Source organism: Aspergillus melleus (genome assembly GCF_016097325.1).
Source record: "Aspergillus melleus strain CBS 546.65 chromosome Unknown contig4, whole genome shotgun sequence".
NCBI classification, from domain to species: Eukaryota; Fungi; Ascomycota; class Eurotiomycetes; order Eurotiales; family Aspergillaceae; genus Aspergillus; species Aspergillus melleus.
The window spans coordinates 2,139,415-2,153,655 of NW_025763373.1; the positions used below are offsets into that span (position 1 = coordinate 2,139,415).

Genomic DNA, 14,241 nt, shown 5'->3' on the forward strand with positions numbered 1-14,241 from the left:
GGTAAGAGTTCCGAAGAGTAAATTGAGCACACGATGCCCTCCGATCCTCTGATCTACCTGCTCGCTTACGGTATGACCTCAGCTCCTCCTTGACCTCATGGCGCGAAGCTCCTGCTTACGACTATACAATCATCCTGGCTGTTGCATGGCACCTAGATCGCGCATTGAAATAGTGATGTGGATAATGATCAGGGGATCAGGATAAAGGATGCTTTGTGGTGATGCTACCCATTCTCTTTGTTCTAATCCAACCGCCAGCCCGATCATGCTTGTTTCACAGTAATCTCTTTATCTTAGGTTCCCATGAAATGCCTCCCACCAACAGGCCCGGATTCTTAATCTTTACCGTCTTTCTCTTCGATTTCTCTACCTGTAAAGAATCCCTATATGTCGTCCTCCAAGCATCAGCCTCGACAACGGAAGCGTCGCACGTTCCATCCTCCTCCCTTGTTTTGGGAGAATCTCACGAAGCTGTGGTTGACCAAGAGCGCGCTGCGAGAAGCTGACCGACGATATCACCTCTTATCCTTAGATCAGAGTATCTCGTCCTCTCGCTCTTACACCTTCGCTCCAGATTACTTGCGCAACTGCTCAGCTACTTGTTTACAAGAGATCAGAAAGCTTTCCCACCGTGGAGGGCCAGATCTATCAGATATCAGAAACGTTGGTTTAGTCGCTCTATCCCCTTTGCCTAAGACGCTTCTCGATGATATAGATGCATACATACTAACTAGGCAAATCTTGTTTCTAGTATCCCGCCCCAGTCCACTTCAGTCAGCACTCAATGGATCCTACCAACTCCAGCTCCAGGGGACCAACTCCAAAGACCGGAAACACGACTGTCTATGACCCACATTTTGAAAGTCATATGGCCAACCACGGTATTTTCTTGCCCGATGCTAGATACTCAGATGGGACTAAGGTCGGCGAACCGGAGAATATGGCCGATATTCAAAGACAATTACAAGCCCGTCGTCCGTCTCTCGCATTGTCTGAAGGTTCCCTGCGCAAAGAATATACAAAATTTAGAGAACTAAACGCCTGGACCTCCGACGAGCAACTTGTGATCCAAAAAATCCTTCCAATTCTCAATGGTCCGCAACAATCGTCCTTCCATGATGGCGGCAACCATCCATTCACGAATCTGGCGCCGCTCACGGACGGCACCCTCGCCAATGCTAAGCCTGATATGTACCACGGCGCGCCGCCTTGCCAGCTGCATCCTCGTGTCCAGGAACAGCTCAATGACCAGATCATCCCGACCCGGCAGACCAGCCGTCCCATCACGCCTAATTTCTTCGTCGAGGCAAAGGGTCACTGTGGCTCGCCGTATGTGCTGAAACGTCAGGCCTTGTATGATAGCGCTCTGGGCGCTCGAGCAATGCATTCCCTCCAGCAATATGGACATGCGCAAGAGGGGCGCCACAGCAGCAACAGCATCAGCATCGGCAGCAATAGCATCAACCGACCACAGGATGACAATTGCTCTGATCCTGCGCCTGCTCCCGGCCCTGCACATGATTCCACCCACGATAATCACGCCTATTCGATCGCTTCTACCTTCCATGACGGAACGCTGGGCATCTATGCGACCCATCCGACGCGGACTCCGAGCAATATCAACCCTGGCGCAGACCGTCAGACAGATTACGTGATGACCCAGATCGGGCATTATTCTTTGATCGGGAGTCCGGAATCCTACCAACAGGGTCTAAGCGCGTATCGCAATAGCCAGGACCTGGCGAAAGAATATCGGGACGAGTTTATCAGGCAGGCGAATGAGCGACATGAAGCTGGTCGTTAGGTGCTCCTAATGTCGGTTGGGATTTCCCCTGATGAATACGGGGAGCGCGGGTAAGGATTGATGGAGAGAGAGAAGTAGATCCATATGTATTCGGGGCTTATGCCTGCGGATGTTTCACCCGCCAATTTGGAATAAGTTGACTCTACTGGTAAGGGGTACGTGACGGTCGGGGCATTTTCTAAGAGATGGAAAAGAAAGAAAAGAAAGATTGGAGAGTAAGATCTGTCTGGGCATTTCAATTCACTGTTCCCAAAGAGAATGGACCTCGAATGCGAGGCAATGGGTACAACCAGTAGAGGCCGAGATGTCTCCAATATCAAACTTGATCACTCTTCATCCATCCCATCTGCACCTCAACTTATATGTACACACATGGTATTCTCCACGCAGCCTTCCTGCCCAGCAATCCTACCCCGACAGCAACTGTGCACAAATGCTTTAAGTCCCAAATCTCAATCATTTACATTCGTCTCCGCAAGACTTCGCGGCATTGCCAAGGCAGGAATGCAAGCAGGTCAACTGACGACGCGGTCTTCCCACAGCGCATTGGCCCGTGCAAGCCGCCGATTTAGACTGCTGGCAGGCAAGAAGGCTCCCTCCAAGGCAAGCCCGCTTGTCAAGCTCGGGGGTTTCGATGGTGGTTTCTGCGTTCTCGTTGGGAAGAGCAGTGGATGCCACTTGGGTGGCTAGGGGTAGGGCGTAGATAAGAGCGACACCGAGGGATTTCTAGGTTGTGGGTGCCTCTGTTAGATATGATGCGTGATTGTGGTGGATATATCGGGAGGGATAACTCACGAATGAGACCATTTTGGCGCGTTTGAATGCTTTTTGAGGCACGGAGGGAGGATAGTTTGATGATCTAAACTGTGGAGGTAACGTGTGCTGGATGATCGAGTCTGGGACAGGATTCGAGGTGCTACTTATACGTTTTCCAATTCATGTGTAGAGCGCGGTGCTCACCCTCACTGCGATGCTCTTTCACTTGCAAAGATCAGGATGAAGGGATGGCCATTTCGGGTATAAACGCTTCTTGGTCCGAATGTTGGTCCCCCACAGTACATCAGATGGCATTTTGTCTCGTATCTGATCCTCGCGCTCAACGAGAGTGTCCGTTCTCTTTTCTTGGGTATATACACCTCTTGGCTCACCTAACAGCCCCATCAGGACCTGTCTTCCTACATCATCGCTGAGGTCAGATACCTCCGGAGCGCTTGGCAAGGCGGATGGCTTCCGAGCCCATGTATCCTTGGCGAGCAGTCTAACATCGAAGTGGAAAGAGCAGGGATACAGCCAAGCCTGCTCGGATCTGATTGTGCCTTGTGGCTGTAGTATCAGCTTTGTGGGGTGGCGGGTTTGTCCTCCGTGCCTGATCCGTTGAAAGTAGTGCATCCACCTCGTATAGCGGTCCTCTAAGCAGGGAATAATGAGCTATCCCTCGGCTTAGTGCCGTATCAGTGCATTTGGATGAAGACCATAGCGTGGCCGGCGCTTGGCGACAAATTCGATACAGGGTCCTTCTTGTTTTGGATGAGCAAGTTTCCAATAGATACTATTCATCAGCCAACTGTCGAGGATATAACCTGATTGAGGGTAGATTGCAGGAAGCGAGTCGCCTGTTCCTTCGTGAATGGGCTAACAACTTGATCTTGTAATACTTGAGTTGAGGCCTATAACATATATCTGTAAGAGAAGGGTGGAACTATGAAAGATGAGAGTTTTGGAATCTCCAACTTGGAGCTACTAGGAACTGACTATAGGACAAAGGGCATGTATACGCTACACATTTAAGCTAGGTCAACCCTATACCAATTAGGGTCTGAACATGGGCTTCTGTCCGCTATGAGTATCAAGTTATAGATGATCATTAGGGAGGACGTATGGAGTAGATTTGGTTGCAGCCAGGCTTCATTACGAATTCATTATAATAACCTCTAAACCTGGGGCCAAGATTGATAAAACAGAACTTAATCCTAGTAGTTGGGGGTCTACCAGTTGGCCCCCACGGAAAATGGCCCCAATTACTGAATAGGGCTTGAATGCCATGGTTGGGACAGTTACATTCATCTGAGACATGCCTAGGCAGCGAGGTGATTCGCACTATGTTACGTCGGTTTTGCTATGAGGTTTTTATCTAATACTTTCATTCCCTAGTGATTGACCTCGTGATGTTTCCTAGGGTTAGTTCAGGGCCATCAAAAAACTGGTTGCGCCCTAAATGCATCTAGATGACTAACCTCCTTTCTGAATAAAACACGAGACATCCTTGTCAAACAAAGATCTAATGGTCTATAGTTTCAACGAGCCTATAGAAGCTATGCTGCATGGTGGCTTCCTTGGACGTATTGGCACGGATAACGACCAGTGAAGTAACCTATCTCTCAAGTGGTTAGGTAAAATGGAGGGCATTATTCGCGCACCAAAGATACTAATCAGAGGCAACGTTTAACGCCAATTTCTCCAGATATCCGGAGTGTACATTTCGCTTTGATATCAGTATATGCCGAAACATCCTATCCGTACCTCTTGCTGCGACTCTATTACTTCTCAATAAACAACTGGAGATGGCAAGTGCAATTTATGATTCTACTTACAGTAAGCTAATGCGAAGTGAACCATGAGCCATCCACCTGTTCTTAAAAGTTGTATCCAGTCTCAGAGGGTTGTATAAAAATGGAAACGGGTGTGCTCTAGTAATATTATGTACTTCACTGGCATCCACAGACTGTTGTAATTCTCAGTGATAGCTTTAGGTAATCTAAGAGTTCTATTCCCAAGGAATTGACGGGGTAGTAGACGAGCTCTTGTCGAGTCGAAGCCATAGATATAGTTCATGCAAGAGAGGGTGTTTGTTTTGTATGCATCAACCGTCAGCCTTATCAACACGTGTCCTTATCTTATCAAGCTGATATCTTATCTCCTCACGCTAAGCCTAGTTCAGCATCGGAGCCGGCCGTTATTCGGGCTTGTCATTGGCGGAGTTCGCCATTCTCGCCCCGAGGGATTTCCTTGTGTCGCATTTCTCCTCTCTCACATGCGCCTCACCCTTCGTGCAGTTTATAAGGCTTCGAACCCCGTATACTATCGGTGTTCGTCTCTTCGTGTCCCACCTGCCGGTCGATCATTGCATTTGCACCTGCGATCCAGTATCCACCCCAGGTACCGCTGATTTGGTCTGATTGGGACTGTACAGTAGGTAGACCGATAAGTCCGGTGTTTATTGGATACCGGGCTGGTGCTGCTGCATCTGACTGTTCACGCATACTGACGTTTCCATAGCACTTCTTCTTCATGCCCTTAAATACTTGAATACCCTCGGCTACTTAAACACAACCACAGGACCAGTTCAAACACTGGGTCTCATCAACCATGACATCCCCGCCCTATACCCTCTACTTCGGGACGTTTGTTCACCTCCCGAGGGAGAAAACAGGGCTGAACCACGAGCTCGCGATCCAGCATGGCGCGCTCTGGGTATCTAATGCCGACGGTCGCATCCAGGGCTTCGATTGGAGTGTTCACAGCGACGAGGACCTACTGGCCCTGGTAACGAGCAAGGGGTGGGTGGTGGAGGGTTCGAGTGCGTCTGGGTTCTCCAAAAGACCCAGAGTCCGGATCGTCAAGGCGGAGAAGGAACGGAATGAGTTCTTTTTTCCTGGTTTCATTGGTACGTTTCTTATACACCGGACGTCTTCATTGTCCTTATTCTGTTCTTGAGTCCAATTTCTCATAAACAAACGACTGACTCATCCCTCAAAACCAGACACCCACATCCACGCCCCCCAATACCCCAACGCCGGCCTCTTCGGCTCCCTCACCCTCCTCGAATGGCTCCAAACATACACCTTCCCCATGGAGAAATCCTTCCAGGACACGCACCGCGCCCGCGCCGTCTACAACCGCGTCATCGCCCGCACCCTCGCCAACGGCACCACCTGCGCCTCGTACTTCGCGACCATCCACGTCCCCGCCACGAACCTGCTCGCCGACCTCTGCAAGCGCGCCGGCCAGCGCGCCCTCATCGGCCGCGTCTGCATGGACCGCGCCGACCAGACCCCGACGGACTATCGGGACGAGAGCCCCGCGGCGTCAGTGGCTCTCACCCGCGACGTGATCAACCACATCCACACGATCGACCCGAGCGGCGAGTTCGTGAAACCGGTCCTCACGCCGCGGTTTGCGCTAGCGTGCTCGGAAGACGCGATGGACGGGGTCGCTGCGTTGGCGAAGGAATTCGACCCCCCGCTACACATCCAGACGCATATCTCGGAGAACAAGAACGAGGTGGCGGCCGTCGAGTCGATCTACGGGATGAGTTATGCCGATGTGTACGCGACGCATGGGCTCTTGACGCCGCGCACGATCCTCGCGCATGCGGTCCATTTGTCTGAGGCGGAGAAGACGACGGTCCGTGCCCGCGGCGCTAAAGTGTCGCATTGTCCGGCGTCGAACTCGGCGCTGGGGTCGGGGATTTGTCCGGTGCGTGGGCTCCTGGATGCGGGCATCCAGGTGGGCTTGGGGACTGATGTGAGCGGCGGGTATGATGCGAGTATATTGGAGAATGTGCGTCAGGCGTGTCTAGTCTCGAGATTGTATCGGCATACGGACGCGAGCATCACGGATGACGAGGCGCAGAGGATAGCGCTGAGTGTTGGTGATGCGCTGTATTTGGCGACTAGGGGCGGCGCGGAACTCGTGGACTTGGCGGACGAGGTCGGTGGATTTGATCTAGGGATGAGCTGGGATGCGCAGTTGATTTCGTTGGGTGGGGATGTCTCAGGGCTGGGGACAGGGGGCGGGGATGAGAATCGGGTGGATGTTTTTGGGACAGAGAGTTGGGGAGAGAAGGTCGAGAAATGGGTGTGGAATGGCGATGACCGGAATGTGCGTGCTGTGTGGGTGCGTGGGAAACTGGTCCATCGACGGGGTGGTGGTCTGCAGAAAGACTGCAGTGCTGAGGACTCTTCCTGGAGCTGGCTTTGGGGAGTCGGTGCGGCGACTATTGGGGCTTTCATTGCGTTGCGGAGATCGAGGTGATGGACATACTATAGAGTGCATGCATACTTAGATGGGTGTTAGTTTGGATTATACCATATGTACAATAGCGTCATGGTTAGACTACTAGTGAATTCGGCTTCTGAAGAAGAGAAGCAAAGCGTCGTGGACTGAACTCAAGCCCTACGAAGGATCAATAAAAAACTGTACTAGAGAATAAGACACAAATGTTCGATGTCGACTACCCAAGCTTGTGAAGGACAGTCAGGAATGCAGCACCTAGGTCCGAGATCAACTCTTCCCTAATACCTCAGTAGATTGCAACCTACTGGAACAGCTCAACGCAGTCAAAGACCTGTACGCATTGTTAGTAAATGAGCCACCTCTACTAAGCCAGGCCGACAGGGTACTCACAAAGTTAGGGCTGAGGAAGTCAGCTCCTGAGCTTCCAGAGATCACGGACAGAGTGATCTAGTTTATATTAGTATTAATGCTCAGTCAATTGACATGATAAAGGAAGACAAACCGTGTTGGACCCTGCGACGATAGTTCCGGCAGGGATGCTAACGTCGTAGACCTCTCCGTTGCCACGATACGCGCCGCGAGTGACGCCTCGGGAGTTGAGGTTCGTGGGTGCGGATGGAGCAGATCCAGTCCAGCTGTTGACCTAGTTTGGGTCAGCATGGCTTAATTCCGTACGGGACTCTATACAATGAGAATACCTTTGCCTGAGGACGACCGCCTGCAAAAGCAAGGGTTGTTCCAATACGTAGAGTAGCTGCGCCGGTTTGGGCAGAGGTGGCGGTGAACTTGATAGTGAGAGGGTCGTTGACGGACTTGAACAGAGCCATGGGGAAATCAGTCAGTTGCGAACTGCCCACGGTGTAGGTGAGCGGGCCCCAGCTACTCATCCGAGAGTCGGAAGGATGCATGCGGAGCTGGTTCTCGGCGTTACGGAAGCCAGTTGGTCTAGATGTTGTGAGTCTATTTCCGTAGGTGAGAAGCTAGTATGGGGATAGGAAACTCACTGTCCATCCCATTCACCAATCTTGAAGATAGTGGTGCCAGTAGAGACAGAGCCGGAGATGTTCTTGGTTGTCTTTCCTCCCGCAGTCACCGTCACAGACGATTCGGCAACCTTGAATTCACCCTGGTAGTAAACCATTTTGTAGGTACCGGGCTTCATCGCCGGGGAGGTGAAGGCACCACCCGACCCGGTGTAGGTCCAGTATTGAGCGTCGTCGTTATACCTTCTCTGCGTTAGTGTGTTTGATACACTCTGGCAGTAGGGACGTGCATCCTACCAGTGAATAACCCAATCAAATTTGGAGTCAGCGCCCGATGCAGTACCGCTGACGGTTCCTCGTCCACTCGCAGGGACGTAACCCTTGATGTTGAGGTTGCCGAAGAAGGAGGTATCAATGTTGGTGCTGGGGGTTCCGCTGCGGCTAAAGTACATCGAGTATGGGCCGTGAAGACCCATGCGGTAGCTCTCGGTTTGAACGTGGCCGGAGTTCTATACGAATGAGCATGCGCTATTTGATTCAGATCCGGATTAATAACATACCATGTACCAATAGAGAGCGTTGTAGCTACCGCCGTTGTTGGTGTTGATATCACTTAAAGGCATTAGTGCTGATCGCTGTCTAGTGATTGGTTTGTCACTCACCGGAAGAAAGGGCCGCCAGAGGAACCCTCGTACTGGTTGAGGATCATGCAGACGCGGTGAGCACTTCCCGAAATACCTGGTCTTGGTTAGCTTTAAGCGTTGCGAAGTGACCTTCCTCGCCCTCTTACAGTGTCTCTGATCGTCGATAAACCGCTGGCTAGAGTAGAACTTGCTGCGCGTCTGACCGTTGACGTTGAACTATATTGAAATCAGAAACCATTATCATCTCAGCGACTTGCAGTACCCACCACGTCCGATCCTTCGATAGCACTGCCGCCACTGGTGGTTGAGACAGCACCAAAAGGTTCCTCGTTAGGAAGCAGGTCCGAGTTGAGACGTGCGATGAATCGTAGCTCGCCAATTGAGGGTTCTATTGGTTGAATTTTGTCAGGACTGGGCCATCCTAGCTTCGAAAATAAGAGTACTAACCCGCAGTGATATGAGTCGCCATGTGGATAATAGGGTCTCCATTGTGGACGACGAAATAATGGGTCAAAGTGCCCGCCTCACAAGTGACCTTGATGTAATCACCTATACACAGTAAGAAGTCGATCTCGAACCCTATGAGTGTGGATTCACCAACCATCCTGCACCGCAGACACAGTGGCGCTGCCGAGACCAGAGCCGATATGACTTCCCTGGCTGGGGTATTGTAACTCGGAGCCGTAGTACTTGATGGAAGTAATGTCACAGCTGGAGCGGCTCACGGTAAATACCAGCGAATTTGGTGATCCTGCGTCAATGACATAGGAGTTGTCGTTGGTGGTAAGTCCAAACGCCGCATTAGCGACTCTGGCCCAAAGCGAGAGCGATGACAGGAATAAGGCTTTCGACCACATCTTGAGTGGATTGCAGTTGTCCGGATATCAGGTTAGACATTTTGGCGGGCAGCGAAGACATTTATGTCTCGCGCGGACAGGAGTTTCTTCTAGCTAGAGAATAAAAATAAAAATAAAACCGAATAAAAGTGCCCAGACTTGCTAGTATGAACTATCAACAGCGAACCTTCGCATCATCTTACAGCCCCTGATCATTTTTAACATTCTGTCCATGACTCGGTTCCACCAATCTGACAAGCGACAGCTTACTTGCACGCCATGTAGTACTCGACACGGCCGTAAGACCGAGGCTACCGAGCGTAGGCGACCGGCACTAAGGCCATAACGGCATCCATTATTAATATCGATATTTCTTTTAATATCCAGTGATTGCGGAGAAAGCTGGTCGTCGAAGTGGAATATCGAATACAAACCGGCTTGGGCCAAGAACCCCCTGTTTAACTGAATGCTCCTTTAATCCGACGGCGTAGATGGCCGTTTCACCTTCTTCAGTATGGGAACCCACATAGCCGTTAGCTTCGGCAGACGAGTCCAAGTAGCAACCGCTTGTTGATGTAGCCAACATGTACGATGAGACTTCATGATCTGCTGGTCTGATGCGTATACTTGAATCAAGCATCGATTTGCGATTTTTTCGACCTTAGCGTTCTAGCACTGTCACATTGCGATCGACAATCGGCTTGCTTTACAGCGAAAATCCGAGTTCGTGACTGCTGATCACCCGTCCGAATCCAACTTAAGCATGCTGAAGAAAGGCTATCCTGTCACTCGTCGTCTTTGAATGGTGGACGGATATCTTTAGTTGACCGTGATCGAAGCGAGGTTGAGCCTGATCGGATCATTGGTTGCTCACTCGTTTTCGAAAAGCGCGTCTTTCCTTCCACGCCACGGATCTCATTCCTCAAGCGTCATAGGAGCACTAAGTAATCCCATACTCTATCCCAGATGTAGATTGGCGGCATTTCGAAAAGAGTAACTGATCGGACCTTTATGTGAGAAGGGTCCGAGGCCTGCTAGGCTGCTGCTACGAAGCATTGCATTTCAGGGCCATCGATCGGTAGATTGTCCAGAGGAGTCCGGTAACGAGGCTTGCTCATGTAGAATGTCCATCAATCACTTGGTGCTCCGTGGAATGTCACATCACTAACCAGTCAACCTGGCCTGTCTCTAGCAATGGCAATCCGCCCCGCCGGAGGTAGGAATTGGCCTAAAATGGTCCTTAATCCCCTAGCCCTACCATGTGCTCAGTCCTGCACCCCATCCTGTTAGTGTCACCCTGTGCCGATGTTTTTGCGGCCCTGAGTTGCCAAGATCAGCGGGTTGTTTTAGGACTTGCCAACGAGCTTGCCATGAAACGCTCCGGGTGGGCCCGGCTGTTGTTGAGTGGGTGACTGGGTCCAATTCCTCTTCAAGACTTCAACTCTTGTCAACCATCTGTAGCGTGGATTGTCCACTTGCCTTCGAGGAAAGAATTAGATGCTGCCCTTGACAGTAATTCCTTCCGACGGAGTCCCGTATACCTTATGTGATAGTGTGACGTGTCTAAATGACAAATGCAGCAGAATACATTTTAGTCAATACATCGGTATTTCTGGCAGGCAATGACGAGAAGCAACATTTTCCCGAATCTGACGCAATGATAGATGGAATTAATAGGAAGGAAAGTTTGGTCCCCTCCCAGAATTGTACGTTTGCCCCGTTGATAATGCATTATGCCATAACGTAAACCACATGCGAGCTGCGAATCTAAGCGAGCTGCGAATTTGTATTCCCATACAAAATGGCACTTTTCAACTTGGAGTATCTCAGCCATCCCTCTATTCTAATAAAATATATTGAAGACCTGAAGTATTATATAGGTAAGTAGTATAATATTTTTTTTATATAATAAAGAAACCTATGGGAGTCTCAAATACATATGGAGCTTTATAATACAGTGTAATTTATAATACCTGGACAATTAGTCTAAAGAATAGATTAAAATTTAGTATATTATCATTAAATAGTTTCATATAATCCTAGGTTTTAATAATATTTTATGCGATATAGAAATGGCTGAGATATTCCAAGTTGAAAAGTGCCATTTTGTATGGGAATACAAATTCGCAGCTCGCTTAGATTCGCAGCTCGCATGTGGTTTACGTTAACCAAGTACTCGAAAGCTTATGTAAGCGGCAAGATGGCCGAGTGGTCTAAGGCGTCCGTTTCAAGTGATATACAATTATATCCTTACCTGAAAAAGGTGGTTACACGGATCTCGAAAGGGACAGGGGTTCGAATCCCCTTCTTGTCAGCATTTATTTTTGATGCTCCGCCGACGTTATCTTTGACAATCGGTCTCTTTTTCTTCCTATCTTGCTCCGAAATCTGGCATCAAGCCAATGAATGCAATTCTGTATCTAACAGCTCAGTTGCTCCAGCGATGCTGTCCATGTTCAGGCACTGCTATATTGTTTGTTTTCATCCGAATCATGCTATCTGGAGGCTGGTTTACCCCTTGGAAGCATTCCGATCGTCGTTCCGGGCAGCGCCACCCGCCCCTGTCGAGCCCTTCCCCAAGACGTCAAACCCTCATCCGCATTGGGCAACCTGTTGTTCAACATACTTTTGTGTCTGCTGCACACGATTATATCGTGGCCTAAATGCGATGGGACCCACTTCCTGGTATTCAAGTTTCTGCTAGACATGTCATTGTCGGCATGATAACTATCTTGCCATGCCATTGTCCGTGAGCGGCGGCGTTGTCCGCCTGATAGTATATAATGCAGACAGTCTTTCCGTATGGGGTACGCTGTGTATACTTTCAGGTGCCTGTCAATACCGATTAAGGGCTGAGTTATCACGCCCCTCAAGACACACCTTGCAACATGTTTATATTCACATATTCAAGTCTTTTCTCCCTGGTGCTTTTGTCCAGTCCTGTACTGGGCTTAGGATTGCACAATCTAGAATTCACACGGCAACTTGACCTCGCGGCTGAGTTAGGCATAGATCCGGGACAATATCTAGATGATCGCTCGACTTTCCATTCTTTGATATCTCACGGTCCGAACCAAGCGCCTGCGGTCCCAGCAGAATATGTCGAGGTATGGTCTCCTGTGTAGTCCGGTGAATATGGCATCTCTGACATCGCCTTTCAGATTCCTATCGACCATTACAATCTGTCTGTCGGAACTTACAACAATCGATATTGGGTAAATGAAGAGTTCTTCGTCCCGGGAAGTCCAGTTATCTTGTATGACGCTGGGGAGTCCGGCGCAGAAGCGACGGCCCAATCCCGCTTAATGTCGGATCTATCTTTCTTTCGGAGAATGCTGCAGGACCTTCAAGCTATAGGGATTGTTTGGGAGCACCGGTTGGTCTTGTATTCCGCATGCCGAGCAGAGCGCAGGACTAACAGGGGTCAGGTATTTCGGGGACTCTCTTCCCTTTCCCGTTAACAATAACACACCCGCGGAACATCTACAGTATCATACCACTAAGCAGGCCCTGCAAGACATTCCCCATTTTGCGAAAACATTCAGCCGCAAAAGCCATCCCGATCTAGATCTAACCCCCAAGTCCACGCCGTGGGTCATGGTCGGCGGATCATATGCCGGGTCTCGGGCTGCCTTCACCCGTAACGAACATCCAGACACTATTTTCGCTGCCTTTTCTTCGTCCGCTCCGGTACAAGCTCGCGTTGATATGGGCATATACTACGAGCCTGTTTACCGGGGAATGGTTGCCAACGGGCTTGGAAACTGCACCAAAGACATCCACGCGGCTCTCAAGTATATCGACGAGCAGTTATCAGAGCCCCAAACGTCAGCCTCTATCAAGAAGCTTTTCCTCGGCGATGGGGCCGAAAATAATAGCAACGAGGACTTCACCACGGCCCTAGGCAGCTTATATGGTTTCTTCCAGAACTACGGGACAGCTGGGACCAGCGTGGGAAGTTTGGAAGACTTCTGCAACTACTTGGAGCTTGACCCAGAGACCAACCAGACGGCGGGCCCAGAGGGACTGGCCCCAACCCTCGGAAATAAACATTTGGCAGAGCGCTGGGCCTCGTGGCCTGTGTTCACGCCCTTGGTCAATCTGAACACTGGGGCCAACTGCAGGAAAGCCGACGATTCACTTCCTCTGGATTGCGAACTGAACTCTCCGCTCACCGACCCGGACTCTATCAGCTGGACCTGGATGTATTGTACAGAATGGGGATTCCTTCAAAGCAACAATTTCGGGCCCCACGGGCTTCTATCTCGCTACCAAACGCTGGAGTACCAGCAATGGATCTGCGATCGACAGTTCCCCGGTATGATCCCAGCACATCCGCAAGCTGATGCGCTCAATGCGGAGCTCGGTGGGTGGGATATCCGGCCTTCCAATGTTTACTTTAGCGGCGGAGAATTCGACCCTTGGCGCACGTTGTCCATTGTCTCGACCGAAGAAATCGCGCCACAAGATGTCGCTTGGACAACCGAGATCCCCGAGTGCGGGGTGACAAAGCCGAACACGATATTTGGACAGATTCTTAAAAATTCGATGCATTGCTATGACTTCCAGCCAACGTCCACGCCGGGCAAGGCTTCACGTGAGCTGTTTCAGGCGGCCCTGAAGGAGTGGCTGAAATGTTACAAGCCCACCGAAGGAAGCGCATCCTAGTGTAGGTAGCATTTCCGGTGTGCAGTACATAGTACACAACATACCAACGATAGTAATACATACTCAGTAGGTAATAGTTTGGAAGATCCTCGGGTTTAGCGTGTCTTCTTCGTCAGCCAGTCCACTAGCCCTTTTGGGACATGCTTGCGATCTACCCGTTCCGAGGTGGAATCGCCCTTCCTCACTTTTCCAATCATCTCCTCGTCTTTGGCTCTTGGGTCATCGTGTCTCTCACCCCATCGAGGCATGCCCCGTCATACTCTACCTCCTCACATGCCTTTCGACCGAGG

The 14,241-nt window shown here is 50.4% G+C and overlaps 7 protein-coding genes and 1 non-coding gene across 8 annotated transcripts; 4 read left to right on the forward strand and 4 right to left on the reverse strand.

Moving 5' to 3' along the window:
* Positions 1-387: 387 nt before the first annotated feature.
* Positions 388-1,804, forward strand: LDX57_007657 (uncharacterized protein; the record flags this gene model as incomplete). Its single annotated transcript, XM_046089373.1, has 2 exons — positions 388-663; positions 752-1,804. 2 exons carry the CDS (start codon positions 388-390, stop codon positions 1,802-1,804), a joined length of 1,329 nt encoding a protein of 442 aa, XP_045945343.1.
* Positions 1,805-2,260: 456 nt separating this feature from the next.
* LDX57_007658 (uncharacterized protein) lies at positions 2,261-2,611 on the reverse strand (the record flags this gene model as incomplete). The annotated part of the gene is made up of 2 exons (XM_046089374.1): positions 2,261-2,530; positions 2,600-2,611. The coding sequence occupies 2 exons, from the start codon at positions 2,609-2,611 to the stop codon at positions 2,261-2,263; spliced, it is 282 nt and encodes a 93-aa protein (XP_045945344.1).
* A 171-nt stretch (positions 2,612-2,782) lies between these two features.
* On the reverse strand, positions 2,783-3,193 carry LDX57_007659 (uncharacterized protein; the record flags this gene model as incomplete). Its single annotated transcript, XM_046089375.1, has 1 exon — positions 2,783-3,193. The coding sequence occupies one exon, from the start codon at positions 3,191-3,193 to the stop codon at positions 2,783-2,785; it is 411 nt and encodes a 136-aa protein (XP_045945345.1).
* Positions 3,194-4,783: 1,590 nt separating this feature from the next.
* Positions 4,784-6,953, forward strand: LDX57_007660 (chlorohydrolase family protein). Its single transcript, XM_046089376.1, has 2 exons — positions 4,784-4,993; positions 5,081-6,953. The coding sequence occupies exon 2, from the start codon at positions 5,654-5,656 to the stop codon at positions 6,836-6,838; it is 1,185 nt and encodes a 394-aa protein (XP_045945346.1). The 5' UTR covers positions 4,784-4,993; positions 5,081-5,653; the 3' UTR covers positions 6,839-6,953.
* A 7-nt stretch (positions 6,954-6,960) lies between these two features.
* On the reverse strand, positions 6,961-8,460 carry LDX57_007661 (uncharacterized protein). Its single transcript, XM_046089377.1, has 6 exons — positions 8,101-8,460; positions 7,825-8,046; positions 7,519-7,765; positions 7,323-7,463; positions 7,211-7,267; positions 6,961-7,151 (listed from the first exon to the last, which is right to left on the reverse strand). The coding sequence occupies exons 1-6, from the start codon at positions 8,277-8,279 to the stop codon at positions 7,122-7,124; spliced, it is 876 nt and encodes a 291-aa protein (XP_045945347.1). The 5' UTR covers positions 8,280-8,460; the 3' UTR covers positions 6,961-7,121.
* Position 8,461: 1 nt separating this feature from the next.
* Positions 8,462-9,623, reverse strand: LDX57_007662 (uncharacterized protein; the record flags this gene model as incomplete). Its single annotated transcript, XM_046089378.1, has 5 exons — positions 9,049-9,623; positions 8,895-8,996; positions 8,714-8,835; positions 8,594-8,663; positions 8,462-8,541 (listed from the first exon to the last, which is right to left on the reverse strand). The coding sequence occupies exons 1-5, from the start codon at positions 9,302-9,304 to the stop codon at positions 8,462-8,464; spliced, it is 630 nt and encodes a 209-aa protein (XP_045945348.1). The 5' UTR covers positions 9,305-9,623.
* A 1,854-nt stretch (positions 9,624-11,477) lies between these two features.
* LDX57_007663 lies at positions 11,478-11,597 on the forward strand. The gene has a single exon. It is a non-coding gene; the product is annotated as a tRNA-Leu (tRNA).
* A 574-nt stretch (positions 11,598-12,171) lies between these two features.
* LDX57_007664 (putative serine peptidase, family S28) lies at positions 12,172-14,004 on the forward strand (the record flags this gene model as incomplete). Its single annotated transcript, XM_046089379.1, has 3 exons — positions 12,172-12,390; positions 12,445-12,659; positions 12,712-14,004. 3 exons carry the CDS (start codon positions 12,172-12,174, stop codon positions 13,949-13,951), a joined length of 1,674 nt encoding a protein of 557 aa, XP_045945349.1. The 3' UTR covers positions 13,952-14,004.
* Positions 14,005-14,241: the final 237 nt, after the last annotated feature.